The sequence below is a fragment of the Psittacula echo genome (genome assembly GCF_963264785.1).
Source record: "Psittacula echo genome assembly, chromosome: 1".
In the NCBI taxonomy this organism is placed as follows: Eukaryota; Metazoa; Chordata; class Aves; order Psittaciformes; family Psittacidae; genus Psittacula; species Psittacula echo.
In genome coordinates, this window is record NC_137735.1 from 19619580 (window position 1) to 19645133 (window position 25554).

At 40.3% G+C, this 25554-nt stretch overlaps 1 protein-coding gene across 1 annotated transcript in view; it reads right to left on the minus strand.

Annotated features, from left to right (window-relative positions):
- CCDC149 (coiled-coil domain containing 149) overlaps positions 1-21066 on the minus strand; it is a 50895-nt gene extending 29829 nt beyond the window's left edge. The window contains exons 1-3 of the mRNA XM_080638898.1: positions 20966-21066; positions 10912-11073; positions 10332-10370 (exon numbers count right to left, since the gene is read on the minus strand). Of these exons, the coding sequence (XP_080495024.1) occupies positions 10332-10370; positions 10912-11073; positions 20966-21037 (273 nt within the window). The 5' untranslated portion in view covers positions 21038-21066. The remainder of the gene's footprint in view (positions 1-10331; positions 10371-10911; positions 11074-20965) is intronic.
- Positions 21067-25554: the final 4488 nt, after the last annotated feature.

Genomic DNA, 25554 nt, shown 5'->3' on the forward strand with positions numbered 1-25554 from the left:
AGTACAGGAAGAGCCTACCACTGGTATCTCTTCAGGGAGATAATCACAGTGGCTAATGTGCAGTCTTTCAAGACATTGCCTATGGACAGCTACGTGTGTCATCCATTGCCATAAATCTGAAGAATATAAAAACAAATGAAAAAAGAATTTTCAGATCTTCTAAGCATGACTTTGTAAAGCCACACAAGTGAGTATTTCTAAGCTACGTACTCCCTGGGTTTGAGGCCAATGCATCAACTGATTGTTCCTAGCCCTCTCTTGATATTTTAGGTTCAGTTTTAGATTCCCTACTTGCTGTGCTTCTCTTTCAACTGCCCCCTTTCTCTATTTTGATCTCTCTCTTCCTTTTTCAGTCCTGCTCTTATACTCAGTCATTCTCAGTACCACTTGACAGCCTCATAGGATGTTTTCCCCTTATTTACTAACAGCTGCTATTTCAACAAGTCCTGTTTTATAATTAAGAGAACCATTAACATGAATATATTAACATGAATATTAACATGCATATATCTATGCGTGTGTCTGGGCATTTGCAAGATCAGACTACTAAACTATTAGACTAGCATCAACTGGAACTTTGGTATGCTACTATATGATGACACTGGCTTCAAATTCCCACTGGTCTAAACTAACAATAGCTTCAAACTTTAAACAGGAAAAATAACTTGAGAAACTGTAATCCTATCTGATGAACAACAAGCCTAATTCACTGCTACAGCTTCTGTACTTCTGGTGCTTCGAGTTCAAAGGTTCAGAAAAAAATAAGGGAAGTTTCCCACAGTTTTGGAAGAGATTTTAAACTACTGATAAACCTAAAGACTGCAAATAAATAATTTGGGAAAACAGTGTAATAGCAAAAAATGTAAATAGCCAATTATAGGGCCAAAATTAAGCTGCCTCCAGTTTTGTTTTCAAGACAGCAACCATTCAAGCAGTGCAAAAGGTTCTTCAAGTGTGCTTTGGTGGACTGAGTTCATTTTTTAGTACATGTTCAACAAAAGTGTAATATTCATATATTGAATCAATCAAGGAGTTTTAGAACACAGTCAATCAGCGGTTTTGAGAGGTACTTCTTAATGGCTGTTTAAAAGAAAGAAAACAAGTAACCTGTTTGCAGTAAATTGTATTTAAACTGAAGTATCTGTGGCTACTGATCAGATGCCTTTTTGTTAAAAAAAGAAGGTGACTTTACTGAAAGAAACTCAGTTAAAAGGAACATGATTTGCACAAACCTTTCTGAAACAATTCAGTTTATAAAGTCCCTTTTTATGATGAATTTGAACAACTCTTAATGCAATAGCACATGTAATTTCAGCACCTGGGAAGAACTCAAACCCACTAATCAGTGTTTACAGCCATACCACCAGGACTCTAGCAGTCTATAGTCAAAACCCAGCTCTCAGCAACCGCAGAAAAGGCATTACCATGCCTATACTAAATCTTCCTGCTCAGATTTATTTCCTTTGAAACCACTTCTCTGGGATTGCAATTCTATGCTGAATTTTATTTGTCAGTCATATAAATGACTTAATGTGACAAAAACCTTTATACTCGAGATACGGATTTTGGAGGAAACTTTAAATGAAGAATTTTAGATACCAAAAAAAAAAAACAAACCCCAAAAAACCAGCCTCATTTAAGCATTCTAAGAGCATTACAATGAGCTAAGAACAGAATAACTCCTTACTGCAAAGCTTCCATTATACTTCTGTTAAACTAAAACAACCAAGCTATGTCACAGAAGTAGTCTCCAGTAATTATTCATTTCCCTGGTTTAGAGGTTCCATACAACATATAATTTAGATTGTTCCAAGTTTTAAAGGTTTTGGCAAGACCTCATTAAAGCCCTTGTCTGAATACGGGTAGAAGGAGAAATACTGGATTTTCAAAAGTGCTCTAGCGGGCTTAAAGGGAACCAGCCAAGAAGATATGGTGGATGACACCTGGACTTGGTACCATTTCTTTGGCATATCTAAGAAAACATACCATATGGTTGAAAGATGATAAAACTAACAATGGAGGACTGGCTTCGTGAATCTGTAAGCATATATATTTTTGAGGAGAGGGGAGCAATCTACGCAAGGAGAATGGCAATTCATTTTTCCACCTGGCAACTTCTTTTCAATATGCATAGAACAAACACAGAATTCACTTAGCAATTCAAGACAAGTTATTTCAGCAGACAATAAAGCCTGTATCATTTACCTGTGCAACAGAGACCAACTGTCTGAAGATCAGCCAAATTCATCTTCTCTAGACTCTATTTCTTCAACAGTTTCTTTTTATTCTAGTTGAAGCCTTAAAAAGATTCCTGTAACTGTCACAGACTTTACTTCTTTCACTCACAGTATTCAAAACTAACTCCGAAGTACTGATGAAGAGAGATTTCTGAGTCATGGGTAGTGGGAGGGAAAGACTCAGAGGTCTATACATTTCTGCTGCTTTAATTTGCCTGTGCAAAAACCCAAAGCAGTGGAAACTGTTTCTCCTACCCTCTCTCAATGCAGCTGTTTGTAATACTAAATAGCAGTGCTTCATCAGAGTCTGATTAACTACATGGTATCACAACCTTTCTAGAGTTCTGTCCACCTCTGGCAACGTTCAATTTCCAGCAGATATTCTTGCGCATCTGCAGCATGAAAAGTTATTTTTTTTACATCCGTCATGGAAGCTTGCATGTATCATAGAATCACAGAGTATCTCGTGCTGCAAGGGACCCATAAGGATCAGGGAGTCCTGCCTCCTGCATGACCAGCTAAAACTAAACCATATGACAAGGAGAGTTGCCTATAGATGCTTCTTGAACTCTGACAGGCTTGGTGCCGTGACCATTTTCCTGGGCAGCCTGTTCCAGTGATCGACCATCCCCTCAGTGAAGTATGACTTGGCACAGTCCAAACCTCCATTGCAGTACTACACATAAGAAACTGCACCCATATTGTTTTTACCTCTGACCAAAATCAAGCACGACCATAGCCAATGATCCCACCAGAAGCTAAGAAGAAAGGAGGAAAAGATTGATGTGAGGAAGTGGGAAGGGCCTACCTTTATTAAATAAGGGAGAAAAGAACACCATAAATCAGAATAGACCAGAGAGTGAAAGATTCAGTGGGATGGAAGCACAGATCTCACCCTCTTTCACTTAGACTTTGTTAGTCTAGTTAGTCTTCTACTTAGACATTTGCAAGAATGTGTTTGGGATAGAAGGTGAAAGAGAACTTTACTTCCAGCTACAGATGAGCATCTGAAACTACAGATGAAAATATAAGTATTTATTAGCATTAGCCAGTGAATACCTGTCAGACAGCAACAGTTCTTTGCTTACTATTGACCAATGACCCAAGAAGACAGGGAAAATAAAAAGTAACTCCAAATAGTCATCCCTGGCATCATGCACTACACTTGAATTTGGCTCCTTTAACAATTTTGCAAATCTAGCTACACATACACACAGTGTTATTTTTCTTCACACCACTTTAGAAATGATGGATAGTAACACAGACTTTAATATAGCTCTCAATTCTCTTGCACATAAATCTTATCCGACGTTAAAAAAAAAAAATAGAGAAAGTTAAAAAACCAGGACTTTCTGCCTTTAGATACTGCCTGAAAAAGTAATTTGGTTAACGGAGGAAGAGAAGGAAACTTCCAACATACCTTTCCAGTTTAAAAATATTTTTAAATACAAACAAGCATTTCTATACTGCAGTTTACAGTCATTTATTTAAGTTTCTTTCAGCCACACCTTCAAACGAAGAACACCGAATTATAGGGCTGACAGAAAAAAAGTTGGATGAAACATTAAGCACACTTGATGGGTGTGACTGATAGCAAATTTAATTGCAGTTTCTCCTCCAATGAATTCATATGATTGCAATGGCTGAATTAATATGGAAAAACCTGCTTTGCTTACCAACTACCACTGTTCACTTCAAGGTGTAAGATCTGACAACCTCCCACAGCAATAGCTTCTTTACGATAAAAAGCAAAAATAATTTTATTTTTCCCTTTAAGTTGAAGAACCATGTAGAGAAGACTTCTGAAATTATAGGTCCTGGGCATACTAAACAAAATACACTTAAGCTGGGGCGTATTTCCCCACAGAAAAACAACAGCAAAAATCAAAGCTTTGCCAAGCAGTCACTTGACATAAAACATTAGAGGAAGAAGAAAACCCTCTCCTCCAAGTATCTGCCACGCTGAGAACCAGGCAAGAATCCCTTCACAGAAGTACACCAGCCAAAACCTGACAAGGCCCTGCAAAACGAGACAGACTCACTTGCACTCACATACCTTCAAGGCACTCAGGAATCAGAATTTTCATAGAGCTGATTAATAGAACCAAAAAGCCATTCTAGCAGCAGACATGTAAAATGGGTACTTTTCTCTCCCTTTCAATGTGTCTTCTGTGCGTTAGATTAGCAGTGTTGTACAGGACCAAACATCTCCCAGCGGGACTTATGGCATTTGCCGAAGGCTGACAAACAAAATAAGGTTAACATCAACTACAGACTTCTTTACAAGGCCAGATTTTGCAACACAACCTGTTAACATACATTATAAGCAGCTACCGAGGTGTCAGTATGAACTACCCATACCATGAGAAGAATTACTTGGCAGAAATTCCTTTCCTGTGAATGTTCAGTAAGGTACTTCAGTCCCCCCATACTTCCTATAGGTGTCAAGTTTTGTTGACAGCAGAAGAATGTAATCAAAGAGAAACTATTTATTTGTACTTACACAAAGACTACTATACTACAATTGAAGAAAAGACTGTATCATTGGCTTGTTTTATCAGAAATATTTTAGCTCCTTAGAGATCTTAAGGACAACTTAAAAATTTGAGATAATGCACAAAACCAACCAAAATCTCTTAAACGTTTAGAGTGTTACGACTAACAGTGTATTTTTCTACAGTGTTTAGGTGAAGGGGTGTGTACAAGTGTCGCTATTCCATTAAGGTAAGATATAGCAAGCACAGAAGAGGCTGTTGTACACATCAGGTCTGAACAGCACTCTGAATTTAAAGAGGGACTATCACATCTAGTAGAATCAGCATTTCTGCTCTCCTAACCACGTTTACTGAAGAACCTATGTGCTGAAGAAACAAGTGTCACTCTCAAAGTATGACTCCTAGTTGCTAAGAAGTTCTGTATACTGCTACCTGCTCCTACCAATGGAACAGCCAATTTCAGTGTGCAGCAACCCATCTCTCCACTAGCTATGCTCTCAGAGCAGGCACAGCTTAAAGTCCATGTGAATATTGCTCTCTGATGTGCTCCAAGAGCAAATGATCTCACTGTTTTCCACCTGTTACCTCATATTATGGGAGTCAAACACATGCACCTACAAACCAGAGCAAAGCACACAGGTCTAAGTTTGGCACATGCATAATATTTTTCATCTTCAAACCCTCTGAAGAGAGAAGGAAATCACATTAATCTTCACAGCACTCCTGTGAGATAAACACAAAATGATTGCTTACCCTGTAGTGTATTTTATCTGCAGATCTTATCTCACAGGACTCTGAATGCAGCTTTTATGCCTTAGCACAAGACTAGCAAAACTTCCCAAATTCATTAATTAACAAGAAATACTCACACTAGCCATTTTTTTCTGATGCTGTCAAAAACAGTCATAAGGTAATCCCTGGAGTTTGTTTCACAAGTGAGTTGTGATAGTCGAGTACATTAAGCTACAAGCTTGAAGTGGAACTGAAAGGATCAAAACGCATCCATTTGCGGTATGTCACAACATTCTCCTGCCTGGAACCTCTGGTCCTTCTGATGCTTTGCTTGCCCCAGAATGCCACACTCATGAACTTACTAGAAGTAGTCGAGACCAGAGTCTCGGTTAAGTGTGTAACATGCCCGTGTGAAGCCAATGATCACTGAAGCAGTCAGCGTCTTCGTCTGAATGGAGCACTTTGGGACACCTACGGAGAACTGTAACTGTTAAGGACCACAATCTTCAGCAAAGATGAACACAAGTTTTCTGGTAAGACTTTTTGCCTGGCTAAAAGAGTAGCTATCAAGCTGTGGTCTATACTAGGACTATATCATCATTATGTTATAAGGCTCATTATTAAGACCCTCAATGAGGGTTCTATGACCATGGGACCCTCTCTAAGGCTCAACAGCTGCTTGGAAGATACAAGATCCATTTGACTACATGAGGTTAAAGTATCTTTGCCAATAGACCAGCCAACTTCATAAGGAGAGCTTTATATTAGAAAATAAGGATGAGGGAACAAGAAGGCTTGGGATAGAGTAGGCAAGCCAAGAGCCTGGGATGATAGGAAGAGAAGCAACATAGCAATTCACAAAGCAACCGAGCTGAAGTGCAATTCCTCTCAGCACAAGTATGTAAAGAAAGAAGTGCCTGTAGAACAGCATTGTACGGAAAGATCTCAAGCTTCTACTGTGGAACCAGCACGCTTGGATGCCCCTCACAGGCCTCTCTTCTAACACATGCAGCATGAGGAACAAACAGGAGTTTGAAGACTGATGCATTTACAAGGTTACAATATCATTGGGATCATGCAGAAACTATGGGATAGCTTACACAACTGGAGTGCTGTGATGGAGGGACAAAGGATTTTTAGGAAGGACAGCAGGAAGGAGAGGAGGGGTGTTGCCCTTTGTGTGAAAGAGTAGCTAGAATGCATGAAGCCCTGCCTTGGGACAGGTCAGGAGTCGACTGAAAGTTTCTGGGTCAAGATTACTGGGCAGGTCAGCATGCATGCTGTTGCACTGGTTATCTGCTATAGATCTCCTGATCAGGAAGAAGTAGTAGGCCAGGCTTTCTTCATACAACTGGACGAAGCTTCATGTTCACAGGCCCTGGTCCTCATGAGGGACTTTAGCTACCCAATTCTGCAGGTATCTGAAAACCATCCCCTCCCCCTTTTCTACTGTGAGAGCGATCAAATGCTGGAACAGGTTGCCCAGAGAGGCTGTGGAGTCTCCATCCTTGCAGATACTCAACACCTGACTGGAAATGGTTCTGGGCAACCTGCACAGTTTGGACAGAAGGACTGGACAAGCAAATCTCAAAAGCTGCCTTCCCACCTCAACCATTCTGTGATCTTGTGATGTTTAGTTCCATTTAGTTTAATTCCTCATACATTTGAAATACAACTATAAGCCTTCACCAGTTAACATATGCATTGCAGCTTTATTTTTGACAGTCAGCCCCCCTGCAAACCCATTACCTTCAACTGAATGGTCTCACTGAGATCAAATTAAGCAAAACATATTTAGGACTGTGGCCCAGCACAGTCATTTTCCTAAGCATGCATTTTACTTCACTTTTGTTTATTCAAAATATCTCATTTGTATTAAAAGAACTTCCATTTCATATAGAAGGTCAAACGATTTATCAATCCGTTATTTCAACAACAGCTTCTCCCAAACTGAAGTTATACTGAAAATTTAAGCAATGTAGATGAACATAATAGTATAAATCAAGCTAGAAATCCCACCTATGATTTTCTTTAAGTTTCCCAGCATGTCAACACTGTCCAACAGACATCCACTATCTGTCTGCCAATGTCATTAAAATATTCTGTACCACAGCAAATGCATGTAAATGCATACCACTGCAGAATGGTAAAATGTCTGTTTATATAGGATGCACAACAGAGATTCTGTAGACAGAGCAACTCAGAAAGGGGAGTGCCTATTGTTCACCACTCCCGGTGAATTTTAACATCAAAATCAACTCTTCATTATTCCCATCCTCCTGAAACATTTCACCCCTTCATCACCTATCCAAAAATTACCCTATACCTGACACCACAACACATTCTGAAACTACCTTCAACTGCAGCATTTAATTGCCAATGTTTGGTAAGAGGGGCAAGGAAAGCACCTGACAGCTCACAGGCTGTGATAACAACACTAATGGTAAAACACCTACTGCAGGAAAAGATATTTCAGTAGCACAGTTTCTCATTTCCTGTTCTAGTCAGTTGGCAGATGGTGATACGCATGGAGCAATCTTTGGATAGAATCATCAGAGAATTGCTTAGGTTGGAAAAGACCTTCAAGATCATTGAGTCCAAACAGATTATGTCAGAAATGGGTACCACTGTGCAGACAGCTTTGAGAAGGATAACACTGCAGAGCACTGCATGTTGAGATACCTGTAAGTAACATCAATTTTGTAAAAACAGATTCTGAGTTAACTTCTTGCTGATACAGGATATGAAAATTCTCTGTTGCAAAACAGGGAGAGAAGGCACGGTGTGGGAAACAAGATCTTTTAAGAAGTCACAAAGCATAATGGATAATTATGCAGGTGAAAAATGAAGACATAAAGGAGAAGAAAGTAGCAATTCAAACCCGCCTGTTACCTCTAAGGTTCTAGATTACAATTTCACCAATAATTTCTCAGTTTTGGTAAAGAAACATAAAAGATAGCAAATTGTTCACCACCTTTTCAGCTCATTTCTGACTGTGAAAATAGCGTGTCCTTTTGTGTCACACAAAATTCATTATAGGATTAGGGTCACTCTTTTTATGAAGTGACTGAGGTCATAAATTTCCCCCAGCAGGCAACAAGGCTTCCGGGCAAAAAGGAAATGGAAAAAAATGCAGAGGCGCACAGACAACTTCACTCTTTCTTAGATGATAAAATGCTAAGAAACATACATACAGTAATAATGGGAAAACATTAATAACTTGATTTCACTATTCTTTGATGCATTTCTCAAAGCAAAACTATACTCTTCTTCAGAAATGTTGCCCCAACTATGCCAGATTATCCACCTTGATGCTGCAGACACACTTGTCAGAAAAATGAAAACTTAGGAAGTGCAATAACTGCCTAAAGTATATATTGTCCTTGGGGGAGACCCATAAATGACCCCATTTGAGAATAAGATTTTCTTTCTTTCACTGTTACCTAGCACGAATACATAAGCTCCTCAGGAAAAAAAAAAAAAAAAAGAAACCAAAAATCCTCCCTCTGAGTTAGATCATTAAATGGGTTTCCCAGTACTTATCATAGAATCATAGAATGGTTTGGGTTGGAAAGGACCTTAAGACCATCTAGTTCCAACCCCCCTGCCATGGACAGGGACGCCTCACTTACCATGGTAAGATTTGCCAAAACTTAATATAACCACAGCTACTGAATTTAGACTAAATTTTGCTAGTATTATAGAAACAAGTGTCAGATTTATTTGTTTTGAAAGACAGAAGATGAATTAGAACAACATCCATAGGATGGAAAATCTCCCTTCCTACTTATTTCTGTAATGACCCATGTACTGCAATTGTTGAGGTTTTTTTCGTTTTAATTGTATACAGCTCCAGTTTTATTAGTCAGAATGCATAAACCTGTATCTGGTCATAAATTTTTATTGGTTGTTGAAATAACAGGCTTTCAAATAAATTATGCTAAATAATGAGAAAGTTAAATGATTCTACACTGAGCCACTGACTTCTTGGCAGCTATTTGTTTAAGTGCCTGAAGGAGTAATTATATTGCCTTTGAAAGTTAAGCTTAAAACAAGAAAAATGCTCAGCCCCTAATATGTTAAAAATAGTAAGAACTACATGCAAACTCCCAGGGGAAAGGATGATGAGTAAAACTTCTGATCCATAAGAGAATGCAATAACCGTGTTTTAAATATGACTAAAAGACTTTCAGGACTAGCAATTACAGTAACAATTTTTGTTGGTTTGGGCTGTTCCCCTCTCCCTGCTCACACACTGTGTTTTGGGTGCCATTTTTCTCTAAAAATGGAAGATAATTTTAAGATGTGACAACCAATACTCCACAACAAGGGGACACTACCTGGGTCTCTGGGAACAAAAAAAACCACAAGTGAGCAGGCAAAAAGGTTTTTCAGTGAAAGCATAAAATGTAATTACCATTGTTCTTACTATTTATAACTCATAGAGCCCAACCGACCTGGGGGAGTACCTAATGGAAAACAGTACTCACAGCAATAAATTAACAATTATGGAATGCAGACAGTGCATTCCCAGACTGCTTTTAAGTATGAAAAGTCCTGTCATGAACCCATTCTAGGACTCAATACAAGGATAAACAATGAGGACAGCAATCTCAAGTGGCTGTACTCTGACCAATTTCAGTCTCAGGTGAACATAAAAGCAACAGCCATATATTCAAATTAATGATAGTTCAGATATTTCACAGTAAAACATGTTTAGACAAAAGCACAAGAAGCCACAGTTTAGAAACTGAGGCTTTCAGACAGAAATGCTTGATCTTCACCAGAATTCTTAGTTAACATTTTCACACTTTTGCCAAGAACTTCTGTAGCAGATAAATAACGTCAACTGAAAAATAAATCCTACCTGTTTCCTCTTCTCAGGTGGAAGGGATGGATCCCCATCCTACAAATAAATGGACATATTTTATTAGCAACTTATTTTTGAAGCCAGCAACTGTATTAACTTTCTGGATTAAATTTTAAAACATACTTAGACTAAAAGGTTTAAAATTATTTCTAAAATACTGCATTTTGATTAATACTAGTAGTATTAATTTCAACTCAAAAAACCCTCTAAGGCTGAAGATTTGTTTATATTTCTAGAACAGCAGGTCATTACAAATTTATGTTGCATTATTTTTCATAACAGTACATTAAGTTGCTGTGGAATAATAATACTGCAGTCAGTTTTTAAATAGAATTATGACTGAAACTAATTTCCTCAGATTACGCACTGTCTTTCTGTGTCTTATGTAACAGGCACTACCTCATCAGTGTGGAACAAATGAGTAATAATATGATCACAACTGCACAACTGCACAACTGCAGGACTACTGTAAACAAGCACCTTCACATTTTTACAGCAGTCATTATGGACTTCTTTCCAATTTTGTGAGGTTAACCTATGTCCCCCAGTTATACAGTATTCATAAAGAACAACCTACAATCAGCTCCCGATACTTCTTTTTCAGAGACTGATGTCTTTCCCGCAACTGGTTGGCCATAAGCTTGTACTGGTCTCTTTCTTGTTGACAGGTATCCAGCTCTTTGGATAGGATTAGCAATGCCTCCTTTTTGCTTTCAAGCTTCCTTTTGCACACCAGATACTGCAGAAGAGAAAAAAAACCCCACGTAATTGTAACAAGCTATTTCAGCTCCAGCCAGTACTGGATTTGACAGGCTCAAGTATTTGTCCAAAAAGATGGAAGCCCCTCTGCATGAGATCGAAGTCTGCCACAAGTCATCTTAGCTTATTGATAACAATCATGGGCTTGTTGTATCAGAAGCTGTTGTATCAGAAGACTGAAATCCATTTGTAAGGATTGCTCATCCAACTACCATGAGTTAGAAAAAATCAGCAATTCAAGTTTCTCCTCTTTACTTTCATAAGCATGAGGAACGTATGAAACTTCACAATTTGACCTGTAGTCCTGGGAAGGCTGCTAGAAGAAAGATTCTCTTGCAAACTCCCTTTCCTAGTTGTGTCCACAATACCCAGATGTTAGTTAGCAACCAGCACTTCCTCCTTCTCATTTCCCTCCTTCTCCTCCCTGCTACAAGCAATGTCCTCTGGGCTCAGACTCCCAGCTGGACAGTGAAACAGGACCATGTTATAGCAGAAGGGGTAGCGCAAGTGACAACCAAAGTTTACCTTGAGTCTGAAACAGTTACAGTGTGGTACCTTATTGGCACAGGTAAAAGAAACTTATTCAGCTGTGATACTATATGCATGTGCTTGTTGAGTCAAAAGGATGGGAAATAATGCAGGAATATTGCAAAAACCTGAATGGAGAGGGAAGGCAGAGGTGAGCCTCCCCCACCAGCCACCACCTCTTATGCAGAGGGCTCACGCACCAAGTAAAGCTGAACTTGCAAATCTTAGCTGTTCTGCAGTAGTCTGACCTGCTTCATTGCCTTTCCGCACTGAGAGAAGGAGAGAGTAACGTGTATCATCCTTTCCTGCAGTGGCTGAATGCTACCTATCAGAAGTTTCAGGCAACTTTTTTTCACTTAATGTGATGTTCAATCAGCAGATTCTTCTTACCCATCACTTGACTCTCATGCTAAAGCATATATTTCTATTTCCGATGTTACTCACATAAGACATGGAGCTAAATACTTTCTGAACGTGCACTGCAAGAGACCAAATATCACAGCAGTCATGAAAACAATTTATAGTTCCATTATATTCTCTGACAAGAATACTTTGTCATTATAGGCTCTTGCACAAAGCAAGAGCATCAGCACTTCCATAGTGTTCAAGTCAGTGCTGTTCTTTGGGACAAAAACCGCTACTTGCATGTACCACTTCCTTAGAACTGACTTTGTTAACAGCAATTTCAAGTCAATGAGAAAGGGAAAAGCGAGTTGGGTATATTAGTACAGCCAACATTTTCCAAAAATGGTAAATGCTTAGTTGCAAAAAAGCAGGAAGGGAATGAGAAAAGCCATTCCAAGAAGGATCTGAACTCTCAAAAAGGACACTTCCACCTTGGATTAATTTTATTTCTGGCAATACTGAAGTTGAAATCCTGCCACAAATTTTCTGGATTATGATGCCTTGGCATCAACAAAGGCAACTGTACCTATGTACTTATGTCCTTACTGATACCTTATACAAATGTCAAGTCCTTTGATAAAGCACTGAACGGTATCAGATGCTAAACTTTAATATTGTCAGCAAGCGATTACAGTGACACACAACTGTGTCACTACAAACTGCTTCAACTTTGATAAAATAATTCCTTCTCCTACAGTTAAATATTTGCCTCTGACTTCTCTTTTTCCAGTTTCATCTCATGTCTTAGTCAATTCTAAATCTTGCCTTCACAAAATTGTTTTTAAATACTAACAATCTGATACAGTAATTGCAAATAAAAAGGAGTAGAAAGAAACCTCATAATCACTTACAAACCCCTACAAACAACAACAGAAAACGACAGCTCAAACCCCTGAATCAAGTAGCCTGTTCTGTTCCCTTAACTACCAGGAAGAATGAAGCTGGCCCATCCAGCCAACACCTACGTGGAGCAGAACAGAACAGACTATACAACGTACACAATGGAGGGGAGCAAAGCTAAACATCTCACCTTCAGACACCCACACCACCAGCTCCAAGCCTTGCCACGAGCGTTGGTACACGAAACAGCACACAAGAGAAATAGAAGCCAACTGGAGCATGTGGATAAGACTATAAAAAATAATATTTGGCAAGCAGAAAAACAAATGCTAAACAAGTGCTAAACAAATCTTGCTTCTGCCATGAGTCACAGCCCTCCGCAAAAGACACACTCAAAGCATAAAAGAAGGCTTCACCTTTCACCACAGCACTGGCGAGAGCAAGGGAATTTTTCATTATCTGTTAGGTTGAGGATAATGAACCATAAACAGACAGTTGTGTTCAGGGTCTAAATGAAAAGGAATAATGATCTCCTCCTTGTTTAACGTATATTTTAACTTGATCAATTATAAACTGATGATGTGCCATATAGAAGGAACGGGCTTGGCATTTCTCATCAATGTTCTGTTTGGATTTTACTACAAAAATGACCACCTAGAAAACTTTTAGAAGCCATTTTGTCTTTTGCATATATTGACTTTCCCAAATAAATGGGATAAAAGTAGTGATAATGTAATCTGTTTCCATAGGCTTGGGGTACAAGAAACAATAAAGCCACAGCATTTCTGTGGAATTTGATTATTCGACAGAACTGTTTCCAATTTCCATTATCATTTTCGAAGGAAAACCAAATTTTACAAAGACAGGTCTCAAAGAGTTTTTTCAATATATATGCTTCTGAATGTTAAAATACATAAATACATAAAAGCATGAATAATGTGCATAAGGTCACCTAACAACTGTTTCACCGGAAATGGATTCTGTTTGAGTCCCACCAATTTCTCATATATGGACAAGTAAGTGCAGCAAAATTGCTATGCTGTCAAAATGTACATAGGACTTTAACAGCCTTTTTGGATCGATGCACACAATAAGGAAAATTAACTCACACAGTCTGACAAAAAAATATTTACTAGATGCTTCTGGCATTCACATAGAAATTTCTTCCTCTGAAACTGAGGGAAAGCCTATGTCTCATGTATTGCCTATCAGCGAGACAAGCAAGTGAATATTGTTATGCACTATAGTTATTTAAAAAAATATTCCTATTGTCTTTTGTTTCCTTTCAATTGATGTTCCAAAATAATCTTTGAGTTTAAAAAACAAAGTTAACCAAGAACCAGCTGCTATACTTTCAATCTAAAAGCTATAGTGTACAACTTCTCATATCTGTCTAGTGACTTTTATCTACCAACTTGCTGTTATCTGCAATAAAGCAAATTATAATTGCTACAAGGAAGAACACGATAATTAAAGGAATATATGTGACATTCTACATTACTGCCTGAACTGCTTTACAGCCAGATGACTACTTTAGTGAAATTGAGTAAAAAGAGACTGACATTACAGGAGAGTGTAACTGCTCCAAGGTGACCCTCTACATCAAACTCTTACTATTTGTCCATTGCTATTTTTAGTGACAAATCTGCATAGATCTCATTAATGACGCTGCAGACATGGTCTAATAATCTGATGAAGCTGGGACAGTCACAGTTTTAGACTTGGGGTTTTTTTTAACCAACAAACACACTGGATTTCTATCACAAAATAATTTCTCTTAAAATTAGTACAAATTACTGGCCTATACCTGAGTATTTAAAGCAATTAGAAGGAAAATATCTAATTTTCTGAGGGTAAAAGTGAGATACTATCTCCAAACTGTGCTTTGGAACCACTCTATTCTCTCAACACTCCAGGACCTAGTGTCCTCCCAAATGCCAATGGGCCACCACATTGTACATAGGCCTGGAAACCTATTATCCACCATGCTCTCACAGAGACCATGAATTCTACTCACCATCTTTTCAATAAGAGATCCAACTGCTATTGAACTGTCTGAAGTTGTATCAAATTTCTCCTCACTGTACTCTCGGAGGCAATTCTGTTGTGGAAATGACAAACTGAAGAGTCCCAAAATGCACTGCAACATTACTATTCGGGGTGTTTTTCGACTGTGTTTCAGTAATGTTGCTCCCCTTGACTTCAGATTAAACTTCAATTTATCTGAAAGAATCAAGCACTGAAATCCAGAGAAACACACAATTACTGGCCTTTTGCCTGCCATCTCATCTCATGTCCTCATCTCTGATAAAGCCTGAGACAATGCAGTGTCCTTGGTTTTATCCCACAATATCAGCTCTGCTTTTCACGCTGCCCAGGGATTGGCTTCACTAGCTACCTCCTGATTCTGAAGCACAAAGCAGGCTGGCATCATTCACTGATGATATAAGTGATACAAGCAGCTCCCCAGAACACCACATTATCTTCACTAGGTATTTAGGAATTACCATCATTTGATTAGTCAAAACAACAATATTTTGCTATATGGCCCAACCCTTTACAGTTTTGTATGCTGCGCACTGGATTACATTATTAATTCATTCGTGTTTGTTCCTCAACACCCTGTGGGTATCTTAGTCCAACATGGAAACATGAGAAGCAAACACTTGTTTTGTGTGAAAGCCCACCATGCAGGTCTCTGCAGACCCTCTCCCACAGCTCCTGAGAACTCTGGAGGGCAGTGGCAGTTCTTTTAGTGTTTCCACTTCCTTTTCCAAACCACAAAGGTGTTACAATGCCAACCCAATCACATAGGGGCCTTAGAGCACTCACTCTCCTTTGTTCTTCCCTACAGCCACTGACATTTGCCTGCATTTAGAAAAGCTCTGAAATTAGTGGCTCCAAAGCCTGTCAGGTCGCCTCATATAGGTTTGGTGAATTATATTTCATCCTCTGTTTGAAAAGGCAACATGACAGAAAGTTAGAGAGATATTACAAATACAAAAATCTCACTATTTGTTTTTCCTCTTCTCTCTTGTCCACATAAAATTGTGCAACCTATAGGAAAGGCATGCTCTGCCAATTACAAGCAGGTTAGTTTTCTCACTCAGAATTCACGTTTGGAACATTCACCTATTCCAACTAGAACTACTGCTCAGCAGTTGAGTGTTGGATAAATAATTCCCCAAAATCCTTTCTCCAAGTTTTAAGTTGGCAATTATTAGGTAAGGGAACTCAAGAGCACAAGCGTGCTCCTTCCCTCTGCAGTGCTGAAGACCAGACATAGTTAATAATAAAGAAATATCCTCTTGAGAATGACAAATTAAATGGAGACTGAATTTCCTCAAGCTTTTCTTAGGAGGCACAGTCACATATGAGTAGCAGTAAATAGCATACAGTAAATGTTCTAATGTGTGGGAGGTGACAAGGAAAAAGAAGCATTTTGACATTGGATTTAATTCTAGAAGTTGGCAAAACTGAGAGGGAGAAGCTAGCGTAACGGACAGAGGATAACCACTCTAGTCTTATGGGTTTCCTAGGAAACCTTTCTTACTTCCAGTGGAAATCACCGCCAAAAGTGCACGTTCTCCAAGCAGTATTAAATTAGGACTAGTGCCAACTCTCAATGAAGTGAATGGAAGCACACTCACTGACTTCAGCAGAAAGGAGACCAAACTTGTAGAAGTGAGCTCTCTACCGCAAGGACAGAGGTAGTCTTGCAGATTATATATACAAGGACATGTAGTGACAGGACAAGGGGGAATGGTTTTAAGTTAACAGAGGGGAGATTTATATTAGACATTAGGAGAAAATTCTTTACTATGCAGGTAGTGAGACACTAGAACCAGTTGCCCAGAGAAGCTGTGGCTGCCCCATCCCTGGAAGTGTTCAAGGCCAGGCTGGACGGGGCTTTGAGCAACCTCGTCTAGAGGAGGGTGTCCCTGCCCATGGCAGGAGGATTGGAACTAGGTGATCTTTAAGGTCCACTGCAACCTAAACCATTCTGTGAGTATATAAAAGCATTTTTCCCCTACCACACATGATCTCCCAATATTGTTCAGCTCAATGTACCACTCTAAGATCATGCTACCACTTACTCCTTTCTCCATCACTGATTCTGTCACCATCCTTAGATCATATGATTCCAAGACAGATTACATGGAATTCATGCAAAACCTGAAATCACATTCTTCTCCTTGAATAAATCTCATATATTGTGCTTTCCACTAGTATTCATGGGATTTAGTTATGTTTCATTTCCCTCATGAAGACAAGAAAACTGAGCCACTAAGGAGCTGACTCATATGAGTCTGTAAATCACAGCTTCGCTGTCAGGCTGAGAAGTATGGGCATTTAAAAACATTTAAAACCAATCAAAACTCTGCAACCAAGATTTTGGCAACCAATGTTATTTTCAAGAATTCCATTCTCTTCAGTAAAGAGTACAGTACAAGCACCTTCCTGCAATTGCTTTCTAGCAGTGCACTCAGCAAACAGTCACACTTTCCTCTTTTCATCCTCTTCCAGGTGGGAGAGGTATTTTGTTTGCATCAAGGATTTATCCTTTTTTTTTTTTTTTGGTAAATAAGAGACATTCAAAGGCCTGTTCAAAGGAATGGGCTCTAATTTGGATTGTATTTTGAGATTTACGATGATCACTTGTTTCTGGAGGAAACAGCCAGTTCACTGCAGTCTAGCCAGCAAGAAAGTTCTTGCAATGGCTCATTTTTGTGTCAAACAGGCCGTTATTGACCAGGTCTTCATCCTACAGTTTTACACAGGCTTTCAAATATCCTAAACATGAGTCATTATGGGAGGTAAATCTTAGATAAAAACCCAAGCAAAAATTACGTGGTAGCCCAACAGAGTACCTTTTATATATATTCATCTACCACCAATATTTGAACTCATCTGAATAATGGGCAAAATTTATGTGGATTCTCACTCCTGAAGTTTGTTCTTTTGCATTCCATGGAAATAATGATTCTCTGACCTCCTTCAATATTCGCTAAGTAGGCTTTGTCCCTTCCTACATCATCCTATTTCATTTGGTTTAAAGAATGTTCAAGTACATGTGCTGCAAAGATTGTTCAGAGTTCTGAGTAAACACTAGACCTGAAATGGATGTTGCTGTAGAATAAGTGGAAAAATACATAAACATGGAGGCAAAAGAACAAGCAAGAAGTTAGTGATGACCATAATTAAAGAAGAGAAAGAAATGTGAATTGTTCAGCCTGGAGAAGAGAAGACTGCATGGAGACCTCAGAGCAGTCTTCCAGAATCTGAAGGGGGCCTATAAGGATGCTGTGGAGGGACTCTTCATCAGGGACTGTAGTGATAGGGCAAGTGGTAGTGGGTTCAAACTTAAATATGGGAAGTTTAGAGTTTTTTACTGTAAGAGTGGTGAGGCACTGGAATGGGTTGCCCAGGGAAGTTGTGAATGCTCCATCCCTGGCGGTGTTCAAGGCCAGGTTAAACAGAGCCTTGGGTAACATGGTTTAGTGTGAGGTGTCCCTGTCCATGGCAGGGGGATTGGAACTTGATGATCTTAAGGTCCTTTCCAACCCTAACTATTCTATGGTTCTATGATTCTATGAAAGGGCACAGAGCAGAAGGCACTGAAATGGAACAAAGTCAAAAGGAAATAAAAAAAAAAAAAAAAAAAAAAAAAAGAGTAAACACAGAAAAAGACTGGAATGTGCCAAAAAACCCCAAGCATTCTTTTTATCCAATGAAGAATAAAAAGCCAAACTACAAAAATATAAAGCTGTGTGTACAAGTGTTTGTGTGCATATATATAAGGACCAAAAATACATCCTACCACTTAACACCTGCAATACCACACTTAAAAAAAAATACTACAGTCGTTTTGGCAAATACTTCAATTACTCCTAGATTTCAAACTTGAGGACTGAGCTTGTGGAAATGAAAAAGAACATGACCACAGATCTGAACTCACCAGCTTCTGGAGATTCTGAACTCACCAGCTTCCGGAGATTCTGAACTGCATTCTATGTTTTAACTGTCCAGCATCAGCAATGTAAGAGTGTTTGTTTAGAGCTACCATGTCTTTTCTTGCCTGTGTTATATTTGAAAGCACTTTGAAATGTTTACAAAATGCTTTTTGAACAAAGCTTTAATTATCATGGCAGACACTGAAGCTAAGAGACCTGGAGAAGCTCTGTACTACTGAGCATACAGGAAACTGGAAAAACTTATCACAAGTTACTTCAGAAGTTAGAGCCACTTCCTCACAGACCCATTAGGATGTTGCAGTTAATGGGTAAATCACACAAAGTTAATCACAACAGCCAAAGGAAGAGGAAGGCAAAAGAGGAAAGCCTATACCCTTACAGCACATGCTACAGACTTCATGCAGAAAAACAGGCTGTAAGCCTGCTGTGGGAACAGAGAAAGGAAGGAAAAATGGAATGCTAATCACCAGGCCTCCAATTGTTCCTGGGGAAAAAATAAGGAATTATATGTATGCTTAACTATTTGCAATAATGTAGCTCAGTGCAGTCATTAAACTTCACAACTATCAAGAAGCCCCTAAACGAGAAATGAGTACTCAATTTCAGGATTAACTTTTTAGGTTAAATCATATCAAAAGTAAAAAAGTTCCAAATTAATTCTAGATTACTTTTTAAAGACAAGAATAAGGACGTTTCCTTTGAACACATCTCATGAATTGTCTCTGCCTCTTACTTTTCCCTGCCATGTGACACCACCCCAACCCAAAATAAAACTCCATTTGGTAAATGAGATGTCAGATGCAACACTGCACAATCAGGATACTACTGCAAGTACACTTTTCATTTTATTGTGGATTGGTCTGTGTGTTTGCAAGCACTGTGTGCACAGGTAGGATCCCATTCTAGCACAGATCTAGGCTTGTACAAACTCCCACTGAACTTGCCTAGACAAGTGACAGGTTCAGGACCCTAAATTCATGCTTCTTTTTGACAGGTCTGGACCTTAAGCCATGCTGACATAATATAGCAAAAGCAAAGCTCTCCTGAAACCAGAGGAATTAATCTATGAACATCATACTTAAGGACAGTAGACTCAGTCTGGTTCATTTAGGCTTATGCCATCTGCACAGAAGTTCTGCTAGCTGTAAATAGAAAAATACTATTTTTATACTTACGCAAAATTAACGCAATACAAAACGCAATGTAAAAATCGGCATGCCAACCTACTTCGAACAATATGGGTTTGCCTATCAAACAGACTTGACGATACCCCTTTAAACAACACTGACCTCAAGTTGTTAGTTAGGTAACTTGTCCTACATGAAAACGTGTACCTGCAGACACTGTTGATCTTTTAATGTGGACACAGTAGATAGTATAATTTTCTACTCATATTTTGAAAATCCCCTTATTGAAGCTCAGGGCCACAGCTATTATGGATTTTTCTCACATTATACAAATGACACCACGGGTCTCAAACCCCTTTCATTTCTGATTCAAATGAAGTAAGAAAACAAAGCACATGCCGCAGGAGCGAACTCTTGGGATCAGACCTGTCACTGTCGCTGCCGGCTGCAGCAGGGCCGCGCTGCTGCTGGACCCCGCTCCCCGCTGCCACCAGGGCCAGGCAGAGGCCTCACCTCATCGCCACAGGCGATCCCCTGGCGACCGCCAGCCAACAGCAGGCTCGGAGCCTAAACGCGATGTCTGGTAGCCACACACTAGTTAATACACACGAGAGGTTCGCAGATACTTGTCTCCCAGTACCTGCCGCCGTGCGGGATCTGACCCAGCAGCCTGAGGCCGGTTCGTGGGAGGGCAGCGCCCGCAAGGCAGACGTGGCCATACACCTCAGCCCTGCCAGCCTACAGCTCAACGCCACGGCGCCGCCTGCTTTACCTGCCGCCGGCCCAGCCGCGGGGGTCGAGACCCCTGTGGGCTCTGGTCTGGGGTCCCCTCCCGATGGCTATGCCCCTCGCCCCATTAGAGTTCCCCCAAGGAGCGGGCCAGCAGCAGGGCCCGCCCGCGCCTCTACCCTAGCGGCCCCGAAAGGGCCGGTGCCCAGGCCGCGCTGCTGGAGGCATGGCACCCCGGCCGGCGGCTGCCGGGACCCCGCCACCTCACCTCGCTCACCAGCCCCTGCCAGTCGCTCTCGCTGCGGTGGGAGCCCATGGCTCCAGCGGGCCACGGCGGCATGCGGCGGCGACCGGCTGCGCCCGCCCCGGCCTTCCACCGAGGAGCCTGCGGGGAGAGGCGGGGCCTGCGGCCGCCTCTTACCGGCCGGCCGGCCGGGGCCGCCTAGGGGCGTCTCGGGCACGGCTCTGCTGGAGGTGGGCCCGTGGAGGCGCTTCAGCGTCCGGGGGCTGCCGCTGCCCGGGCCGCCTCCACACGGCGGCGTTCCCTGGCAGAGCAGGGCCGGGCCCTGGTGCCTGGGCAAGTGGGCCGGTGCGCAGGGGACGGCATGGGTCACAACACGGCAGCGCGGTGCAGCTTCTCGCTGCCAGCGGCACCGGCCTCGGGCTGTGCATAAGTGTCCGAGGTGCGTCCCCCAGAGAAGGGACCATCTCTCTCTGGTGCTTTTCCTAAATAACAGCAGGGCTCTGCTGCAGTCCCAGGGTCTGAACAGCCAGGCATAGCCATGGACCGCTTCATGATGGGACAGGCACTGGGGCTGTGCTACAGCAGAGACTTTAATAAACCTCTTGCAAATTATGTACGCACTCACATTGTCTGTATAAAGTAAGACATAGAAGGAAGACAAAAAGGCAGAAAACCATATTCTCAAAACATGGTACAGGCACACTGCCCACTTCGGGCACAGATCTGTGCTGTTACCTAGTTCACAGAGGTGTAAATAACGGAGGACTTGATCTGGCTTCTTTTTCTCATGAGAGCAGATGCTCCTCCATCAGCACTGAAACCCCAGACACTACCCACACAGTGCTCCACACCCACCCTTCCAGGTACCTCTCCTCCAGCTGTGTGCTCCACAGCCCCGCAGCCAGAGCCCCTGCATGGTACAGTCCCATGGGCCAGGTCTACCTTTAAGCACATCACGTGATCTTTGTTGCACTCCTAACATGACGAGTGCTCCTACAACTGAAGTTTTCCAGGCAGGGTCCAAGTGTAATTGCATGGAGTATTTGAGCAGTAACCCACAGTTACTCTTTGTTTTTAATAACACAGCAAACAGCGCAAGGCAACACAATAAAATGTGCATGCCTCATTCCTCACCACAGTTTCCCCACTGTTAAGATTTTTTGTGGTTTGTCATCTGGGCACAGTGTCCTTCTGTTCTCTAAAATGGCCAAGGGATTCTTCTTTGACAGCTTTGCATCCCTTTGAGCAGGTGATGCCGCGGCCTCACCACTGATACCATTTCTGTTCCAGGTGCTTAATTAACAGCTTGTATGGGAGAAACAGGCCACGTCTAAACCCAGCAGGAGGTCTCTTTGAGTGTAAGCTTATGAAGATTAATAAATGCTTGTGGTTATCTCCATATATGTATGTAAAAGTCCAGAACAAGTAGCTTTATATGGAATTTCAGTTTGATAAATACAGGGTTCATACATTTTACCTACAAATTATAAATCAGACATTTTCTGCAAATTATAGCCCATTTTCTCCTAAATTAGCTGTTCCTCATCTCTAGGCATTCTGTAACTTTAGTGCTCCACAGGGAATGTTTGTCTTTCCTCTTTGTTCATATTTTTCTGCTGTTTACATGTCATGTGTGTGATAGATCACAATTCTGCATGTCCTCACATGCTTCTCAGCAAACCATTGCTGAAAACAGCATCTTGTTTGCACAGGCAAATAGCAAGTAATGAAAATGAAATGAACAAGAACTATAATTTAAACCCACTGATTAAAAGAATCATTAATGATATTAGAAACTCCATCACTTTAATACTACTGTTAATAGTTAAAGCTATAAAACTGCTAGCACAGATGAACCAAACAGAATCTTTTTTCCAGTTCTGCTTCTCATTTGCAGAATTTCTCTCCTCTGTTTTCTTCATCTTGTAGTATTTCAGACTCAGAATGCTGTTAAAGAAAGAGCTCTACTTGTAAGAAAGATAACTCTCTAATAGTCCTCATTTTTGAGGGATGTCACTCATTTTAATCCCAAAGCTGTTCACACTCCTCACTAATATAAGGTTTTAATTTTTATTGATGATAATTATTCAAATGAGAAGTAAATATTCATGAAAGAGAGGTTATTAAAACAAAATGAACTCTCAGTGTTTCCAGCTCTTACGATTTTATCAGATGTCTGATGAGAGCTGGTGTTATTCAGAAAGCCCAAGCTCTTGGGTGAGAATAACCACTTTCTTTTGAAGTAAAAGAAGGATTGAAGGGAATAAATAAAAAATAAGCTGAAATGTGCCTTGAGTACGCTTGGTAGGATCAGAAGGGAAATAAAAGAACCCAAATATATATTTTTAAAGTAATCACTTTTAGTGCCTGATATCAAGCTTTTGGCAGCTTCTTCAGCTTTCCTGATCCTTTCTGCCTTACTTACCAGTGGTTACTGTGGTACTCCTGTGTAATGATCCCTGCTGGGACCAGGTTACTCTGCTAGCCTCTAGGCTGATGCATATTGAGATACAGTTGCTGTCTTAACTCTGACAAACAAGTCAAGGAGATGATAATAGAAAAGAAGTACTGTCACCCTAGTTTATAAATAGGAAACTGAAGAGAGAAATAATTACCTGGCCCAAGAAAAGCAAAGTTTCGAACATAACCAGGAAGTGAAATTGCAGGTTTCAGGAGTACCAGGCTGCTGTTTTAACTGCAAAACTAACAAGGTGTCTCCTGCCTCCTGCAGTAACTGCTTTTGCACCATCACCTTGCCAACATCAGAAGAATACAGTATTGTTACTGAATGTCTAAGAAAAAAAATCATCTTTCAACCTTCCTCTTCAGCTACCATCCCATCGTCTTTATCTCTAGATCTGTTATCTTCTTCACTTTCTTCCTCTGTACATTCACTAGATAAACTTATCTGCTTCTAGTGTTTCATCTCCCTTCTCTGCAGTTCTGCTTTGTGATCAGTCTTTCCCTCACTATCTTGAGTTCATCCATCTTTTCACCAGATTACACTCCACTTCTGTAAGCATTTTCTACGTTTCATTAGAACGGCTCCAGACTTGCTAAAAATCCATTTTTTTCTTTTTCCTGGACAAATGACACATTCAGAATCAGATCCGAGCTTCTTTGTGCCTCTTTGATGCAACTACTCAGGTAAACACATGTAGGAGATTTAACCAACAGTTTTCACTTGTAGGAGATTTAATCAACAGTTTTAAAGTGCAGTTTTCAGACACCAGTGTCTTTGTCAGATCTTAAGAAAGAAAACAACCCAGGTTAATTTACCCATAGGTAAGCCAATGAATGGATTGCTTCAAATTTGGCTGCTTGTTTTTGTCAACATTTATCTACTGTGCTAACATAATAATTACATCCATGTCCAACTCTAAAGAAATATAGAATTAGAAAACCAGTGTAAATCCTTAAGATCTGGACAGGCTACATAATTGAAATGTACTGAAAACATGTAGCGCTTGTCCCCTGAAGGATGATTCAATCTGAGTCTCCACATATGTTTCAGGGTTCCATTTCACCAGGATTTAAATGCTTCTGAAAGAGGATATAGCCTATCATAGATAAAACATTCATTTTAGTACTTTTGGTAATTTATGTTGGCATTGTTCTATTTCATGGTCTTGCTAATGTGATGATAAATAAATGCACACTCAAATCCTCATGCACACATTTTGAAGGAAGCATCCTATTATCCTTTTGGGGGATAGTATTAATTTTAGGATTTACCTGTTCCCCTATTTGTTTTCTTTCCTTTACTTTTGCCTTTCCTTTTTAGAGGCTGTTTTTGTCCATTTATAATCCAGCTGTGCCTTCTCAATTTTCTCAGGTTCATTGCTGGTTTCACTGTCCTGTATCAGCTTTTCTACTTCACATGCATGATCTGTCAGCAGGACAACATGATCTCTAGATCAGAAGCAGTTTAGCAGTTACTCATTTATGTTGAATCCTTTTTTGCCCAGTCAAGTCCATGAAGGATACATCTTAGGCAAACAACAAAGATCTTTAAAATGATGGCGTTTCTTCTTCCTTTTCAGCAGTTTTGGAGCTTCAATATATTGTCTTCCTTTCTGTATTAGATGCTACTTGTAACATTAAAAGTGGTGACAGTCTTTATTTTATTTATTTATGTATTAAGCTATTGTTAGCTGGTGTGACTGGATACTGGAGTTCAGAGTAGAGCAGCTGTCTCCTCTAGAGAGGAAGTGGAAAAAGGGTAATGTGGGGGAAGAGAGAAGAACAAACTGTGATCTGTACAGGCCAGCTCGGGAAGGAGCTATGTGGTGAGGTCTGGCTGAAGGGGGGAAGCTAAAAATGTCACAAGGCCGCTGCCAAGAGGGAAGAGTGCAGGTAGTGGGTGGGATGCTCATGGAAAGAATTGAGGAGAAAGCTGTAAGGTCATGGGGCAGAGAAGGGGCTGCAAGTTTGAAAACAAACTGATTTTGAAAATGAGCAAACACATATATATATATAAACAAGAGAACTATCTGAGTTTTTTATTTTCTGAGTGATTGAAAATCTAAGAAAAAAGTCAAGAGTGTTCTGTTGTATGAATTTTCTAGAGTAATATATTATGCACAAATTCATATGGAAGTGCTTTGAACAAC